Source organism: Chrysochloris asiatica, unplaced genomic scaffold (genome assembly GCF_000296735.1).
Source record: "Chrysochloris asiatica unplaced genomic scaffold, ChrAsi1.0 scaffold00004, whole genome shotgun sequence".
Classification (NCBI taxonomy): Eukaryota; Metazoa; Chordata; class Mammalia; order Afrosoricida; family Chrysochloridae; genus Chrysochloris; species Chrysochloris asiatica.
The window spans coordinates 14,099,880-14,107,164 of NW_006408522.1; the positions used below are offsets into that span (position 1 = coordinate 14,099,880).

The window sequence follows — 7,285 nt, forward strand, 5'->3', positions numbered from 1 at the left end:
ACCATGAGCACTCATGGAAGCAGCAGTCAAGAATGAAGCGATGTATTGCATTAAGCAAATCTGCTTCACAAGACCTCTTAAAAGTGTTCAATAGCAAAGATGTTAGTTTGAGGACTAAGATGTGTCTGACAGAAGCCATGGTATTTTCCAATAGCCTCATATGCATGTGAAACTTGGACAATGAATATGGAAGATAGTAGGAGAAATGATGCACTTGAGTTATGTTGTTAGAGAAGAATATTTAAAGTATCATGCATTGCCAGAACAAACAAATCCATGTTGGAAGAAGTATTACCAGAATGTTACTTAAAAGTCAGGATGTTGACACTTTGTCTCTCATTCTTTGGATACATTATCAGGAGGGACCAGTCCCTGGAGAAGGACATCATGCTTGGAGAAGTGGAGGGTCAACAAAAAAGAGGAAAATCTCCAATGAGATGGATTGACACGGTGGTGGTGGCGGTTGTTGTGATGTGCTGTGGAGTCCTTGTACAGGGTTTCTGAGGTTGTAAATCTTTACAGGAGCAGAAAGCCTCACCTTTCTCCCACAGAACAGCTGGTAGTTTCGAACTGCTGACCGTGAGGTTCGCAACCTGATTCGTAACCACTACATTACCAGATACAGTGGTAGCAGCAATGAACTCAAGTGTAATGATTGTGAAGTTGGCACATAACCAGACAATGTGTCATTCTGCTGTGCATAAAATCGCTATGAGTCAGCACCTAGCAATAACAACAACATCCTCAAGGAACATCTCTTACTGTAGGGGACGTCTCTACCTAAAGCCAGCAGTCTTAAGCACTCTTCATTTCTCATTCTCAGTGTGTTGGCAAAGGGGTTAGGAACTTATGTTCTCATCCTGTTGGCGAATTTCAAGGGGTACACATTTTCAGAGGCCAAACTGGACCATAAGTAACAAATGACTTACTTAAAATGCGCTTAGCTTTTGACCCAGCAATTCTTGTTCAAGGGATTTATACTGGGAAAATAGTAAAGTATACAAAAACATGTGTACAAGATGGTTTATGAAAAGACTGCTCAAAAAGAAAGAGTAATAGTGTCATAAAAAAAATAAAAAAAAAAAAGACCAGGCTTACCATTCAGAAAGACTGGAAGAATCTTTGCAAGAGAATGATCCTTGGTCCTCTTCAAGTCTGAAACTGAACACACCCGTGTGGCTGGCTCAATGTTCAGCCAAGCAGAACATAGGTATCTAGAAGGGCAACAACACTAGTGAAATATGTACACCATGGAATGATCAACTATTCGAGATCAAAAGGACAAAATGTATGTAAAGAGAAAATTCAGAAGGATTGGGAAAGAAGGAATAGAAACAAGAATCACAGGGAGGAAGTCGGAAAAATGATGCAATATTGAAGGGACTGCAATCATTGAGATGAAAGAAACTGTATGATTTGCAAAATGTAAAAAGGATGATCTATTTTGTTCACTCAATTAACAATAAAAATTAAATTAAAAGAGTAAAAGCAATCCTCAAAATGCCAACACTGGGCAATAAGTGTACTGCCAAAACCCACCAATATCAGTTTGTATTTATTAATAAAAAGAAAGATCATAATGCAAGTGAAATGTGGTCACAAACATATGCAATGATAATAAGTTGGTTGTGGTAGTTGATTCTGACTCATGCTGATCCCATGTATGTCAGAGTAGAAACTCCATAGGGTCTTTGAGGGTGGATTTTTTGGAACTGGGTCACTAGACCCTTTTAAAAAAAAAAACAAAAAAACTTTTATTGTGAATTGAGTGATAGTTTACATGGGAGAACATTGGTTTTGCACTCACCCTATCATATTTCATTTCATTGCAATGATTAGAATCCCCTCCATGCATCATCATTTAACAGTATTTGCTTCTATTCCATTTTTATTATTTTAATTTACTAGGCCTGTCTTCCAAGGCACTTATGAGTGGACTTGAACCTCCAGCCTTTCAGTTAACAGCCAAGATTGTTAACGGTTTGCACTACCCAGGGATTCCCATAATAAGAAACTTTATTAAGTGCTTATGATGTGGCAAGCACTATTCTTAGTCCTTCACGTGTATTAAGTAATTTAATCTTCACATCAACTTCTGTTGAGAAAAAGCGGTCACTTTCTTATTTTATAGAGGCTCAGTTGTTGTTGTTGTTATGTGCCGTCGAGTTGGTTCCGACCCATAGCGACCCTGTACAGGGTTTCCGAGGCTGTAAATCTTTACGGGAGCAGAAAGCCTCATCTTTCTCCTGAGGAACAGCTGGTAGTTTTGTACTGCTGACCTTAAGGTTCACAGCCCAATTCGTAACAACTATGCTACCAGAGGCTCAGAGAGGGACTCAAAAAGTTTGTGGAAAACAATGTAATTAAAAGATATTTTTTTTCACAAATTTTTTGAAGTCCCTTACACTAGTGAGTTCTGGTTTAGTGCTATAGGATAAGCACTGGACTTCTGACCAAAAGGTCGGTGGTTCAAACCCACCAGATGCCCATCAGAAAGTCTACATGGGGTCGGAATCAACTTGACATTTAATAATGTACTAGTGAGTTCGAAACTACCAGCAGAAAGATGAGGCATTCTGCTCCCATAAAGATTTACAGCCTCGGAAACCCTGTACAGGGTCACTATGAGTCAGAACGGACTCCACGGCACATAACAACAACAACAACAAGTGAGTGGCAGAGAGCTGAGATTGGTCTCAGGAAACTGGACTTCTAAAGATAGGGTCACATTTAACAAACAAAGCAAAATAAACAGTATAGGGGTGTGTGTGTGTTTAATCTGAAGGACTGAAATGAAAATATTAATTAAGGCATTATCATGAAGTATTTTTATTTTGGTGCTAGAATTCGTTTTCAATCTCTTTAGGAACTCTCAAAAGTAGTCTTTCTGAACAGTTCAGATACTTTCTAGAATTCTTTCCACATGTTGAAGAAATACTTTAAAAATATGAAGTGCCCAGATACAAACCTCTTTTAATACTATATGGAATGATCCTTGGCCTTCTTTGAGTTTAAAATTACTCATTAGTTTTTCTTTTGTCTTTTTCTTGCTTGTTTTAAGAAACGAGATGTGGACGTATTTGCTGAGCTTTCATTTCTGCTTTGGTCTTATTAGAACGGACACATTTAAGCCATTGTATTTTATTTAGAAATTGTTTCCAGATCAGCTTCTCAAGGGGTCCTAGGAGACTCCTAAGACCCTCTGCTACTCTCAGAGTCCAGGTTTCCTATCTGTGGTCCCAAGACCTGTTTTTTCCTCAATGCTCCTCCTTGGTGATTTCCACAGGACAAGACTTTCTCATGGCTAGAATATGTCCATTTGAGAGGGTAGCCCTGAGCAAATAGTGCTTTAAAGCAAACCTGTAGGCTGACAGTAATTGATACCTAGGTGCTTGGCCCCCTGTGAGTGATCTCATTTGGTAATCCTGGCAGCCCATCAAGTAGATATGGTGGTGGTGGTGGTAGTGTGCCTTGGAGTTGGTCCCAACTCATAGTGACTCTGTACAGGGTTTCCGAGGCTATAAATCTTTACAGGAGCAGAAAGCCTCATCTTTCTCTCACAGAACAGCTGGTAGTTTTGAACTGCTGACCTTGTGGTTCGCAGTCCGATGCGTAACCACTAGAGTGATCACAAATTTCAAGTGGATGAAACTGATATTCAGAGACTTTGATTATTTGCCCAAGATTCTACAGCCAGAAGTTAAATACAAATTTGGTTCCAAAGTATGCCTTTTTCTCATTATACAATCCTGACTCACAGTGACTTATCCAACTGAAATTCTTTATTGTTTGCCTGTTGATGGATTGATTGGCTGTGGTATGGAGAATAAGGGGTAGGGAGTTCAGGCGCAAAGGAAAGAGAACTTTAAAAAAGGTAAAACAATTTTTGCATTTTGAAAACATGAAAGTATCTCCTTTTCAGAAGGTGAGTTAACTGAATACATCTCAGGGAATAAGTACACGCACACACTCCTATGTTATGGTTTATAGATGTTTATATGGATGGTACTGGTTGAAAGATCACTGTGGCTGTACTTTGACACGCATTCCAGACCTAGTTTTACCCTCTACCCTTTCTGTATGGTCACAAATGAAACACAAGGACATCAGTAGAACAAAATATATAGCATTTATTAAATATGAGTGACACGGGTTATAGTCCCCAAGTAGAGCATGCATGAAGAGTTTTCTCACCACTTAACAAAACATCAACTGATACTGCAACATTAAATGTATGCCATTTCCACAATATACAAAATTCTCCTTAAGTTGAAGTGAGAAAAAAAAAAAAAAAAAAAATCACAGATTGTATAAATATAGTGATTTCAGCTGGCCCAATAAAGGCATAAGGCACAGATTAAAGCCAGGGGATTAGCACGTTAAAATCAAGCTTGGAGCTGTGAGGTCCAGGCAAGAACCCTTTCTGACCATGGTTTCCACCAATCCTGCACAGAATCGATCCTCGGAACCCAGAAGACAGAGCACCTGCACACTGGGAGCCCTTCTCTTCCAGGCTCATGTGTCTACAGGTGTCCATGCACCTATTCCAAAGAAACACTGCCACTAATACTTGTACGGTAAACAAAACCTTCACAAAGTAACAAATGATCGTAACATGAATTTCAAGCTAATGCCCTTTTTCCTCCCAACCAAAGTCTAGTGAAATCAATGGTGAAGCAATTCAGTGTCTATATGGGAAACAAATGATGATATAGGACAGCCGGCTGTGTGGATTGGGCATCTGATAGATGACCTCATAAACCTCTCTCTCCTCCCCCTCGTCTTCACTTTCTTCATGTGGTGGAATTGGGTCAGAACCTCTACAAGTTCCATTCTGGCTTAAATTGTGTATGTGAGGAAGCAAACATCATTCTGTCCAAACTTCAAGACTCAGAGTTCAGAGTCTTTGTCCATTTGTAACAACTGTCCTTATTTTGGCGTCTAGGTCAGCGTTTTCTTCCTGGCTAACTCCAGGACTCTAGTGTAGGGGGTGTAGTTCCTGGAAGGCATGTCAATTTCACGAGTTCTTCCTGTCGGGCTGAGGAATGAGAAAAGGCAGGTCAAGACAATGAAACAAAATTCTCCATAGTCTTTATGGGGCAAGGCACCTTTAGGAAATGTTTTATCAGTGCTTAAAAATAAATAAATAAATAAAAATTGTATAACACAGTTTAGTGTTCATTTCAACATTACTAAAGGAACCACTGAGACACTGGTGATCCAACAGTAAAATTCTCACCTTCCATACAAGAGACCAGGGCTCAATTCCACACATACAACCACCACCTGTTGGTCAGTGGAAGTTTGCTGTTCCCTCTGCTTCGGATGCAGCACTAATCAAAGAGATCTGTCGAATTCCTTCCTGACTACATTTCAAGACTCAAACCCAACATTCACCTCCTACATGATGTAGCTCCCTGATCTCACCCCACTGATAGAAGCAATCAGGCCTTCCTGTATGCACTCCCAGCTTCCAAGAACAGTGGCGCTCAATCTTGTCCTTCTGCAAGGTTCACCTGCACTAAACGTCCCCATCAATAACACCTCCCATTGCCTGGCAGTGATTCCAAATAAAGTGCGGGGAGAAGACAGCTTCTTAAAGGAGCATATTAGAAACATGGAAAGAATTTTAAACTTCACATATTTCCCTCCAAGAGATTCTACATGTCTTCCTTCCCACCCTCATCTACCCAACCACAATAAATAATGAAAATGGCTACTACAGAAACTTCTACTTTGTTGTGCAATGGATCACTATGAGTTGGAAGTGACTCAGTAGCACCTAACAACAACAACATCACTCAAGGGTCCTCAGTGACCTGAACAAGCAGTTCATTGAAGTGCCAGGAGCAGAAACCAGATGGTAAATAGTGCCAATCATTGGGAAATATATGGTCTCTAATGATCATTTCCTAAAAGTGCAGGAATATTTATAAAGGTAGACCTTTATAAAGGTTGGCTTTAAAAATAGACTCTCATATCCTTTTAGAAGAAGAAGTGAGATATTTCATTTCATGGGTCACTAGAAAAATGATAGGATTTTGAAAACATAGATAATTTGTACTACAGAACTGAAATTCAACCATTTTCTTTAACACATTCAGGCAACTGTTAATTTATTATTTTTTAAAATGAATCCATAAAGGGACAGTTACCATGGGAGAAAGAATAATAGAATCAGCAAATAAAGCTTGGACCAAAAAGAGCAACTTTGTGTTCTTGCTTCTGCAACAGAAATAATGCAAACACAAGCATTTTTAAAAGAAATACTTACTGTGTATACCAGGTACTTAAGACCATGATGAATATTTTTCATTAAATTATACCTGTTAAGAGATCATTTATGAGCTTGCTGCCTAAGTCCACATGCCTTAGAACTTGGTGGGTATCTTTCATTCATTTATCCTACCAATGTTTATTCAGAATCAACTAAGTGCTGGGCTAGGGGATAATAACCTCAAGGTCCTTGTTAGAGGAGCTCAAGGCCCTGGCGGGGGCAGGAACAATACAATGGGGGTAGAGAGGAAGTAATGTGAAATGCTTAATAGCTCTGCAAGTAAAGAAAAAGCTGACTTCAAATTTGTCTTCGCCCTCCCCATTTTTTAATTTTTTTTTTTTTTTATTAGCAAAACAGAAAAAAAAGAGTAGCTTTTACTGTTGTTGCTAGGTGTTGCTGAGTTGACTTATACTCATAGTGACCCCCAGGAACAGAGTAGACCTGATCCTTCGGGTTCACCTGGCTGTGATCTTTATGGAAGCAGCGTTACTGGGAGGGTTCGAACTGACAATCTTTCAGATTGCAATCACGTGTTTAACCTCTGCACCTTCAGGGCTCCTTATCTCTAACTGTGATCGATGCTATTAGCCCCAACGCAGCATAAAACACTTGCAGGTGTAAGGAGAAAGGAGCAGCTGGCGATGGGCTGTTCTGTAAGATAGCTAGTGCCCAGAATGCATTGGGACACTCCGATGTCTCAACCGAAAGAGACTCCTTCGATTACATAGCCTTTTGGAGTTCTATACACTGTCTCCAAGGCTTCGAACCACTAACAGTTTAATTGAAGAGTTCAATGCCTATTGAAGCACTCTATACTTGATGACATTATCAATCCATTATAATAATACCATTAATTATCACCAGTAAAAATTAAGCTCATGAGTTTGTCTTGTTGTTGTTGTTAGGTGCCATCAAGTCAGTACCGACTCATAGCAATCTTATGCACAGCAGAATGAAATACTGCCCAATCCTGGACCAACCTCACTACTGTTGCCACGCTTGAGTCCA

The 7,285-nt window shown here is 39.6% G+C and overlaps 1 protein-coding gene across 2 annotated transcripts in view; it reads right to left on the minus strand.

Annotated features, from left to right (window-relative positions):
• Positions 1–4,882: 4,882 nt before the first annotated feature.
• MYZAP (myocardial zonula adherens protein) overlaps positions 4,883–7,285 on the minus strand; it is a 119,510-nt gene continuing 117,107 nt past the window's right edge. For both annotated transcript variants that reach the window (XM_006831608.1, XM_006831607.1), the window contains one exon: positions 4,883–5,038. In XM_006831608.1, coding sequence (XP_006831671.1) covers positions 4,942–5,038 — 97 coding nt within the window. In that variant the 3' untranslated portion in view covers positions 4,883–4,941. The remainder of the gene's footprint in view (positions 5,039–7,285) is intronic.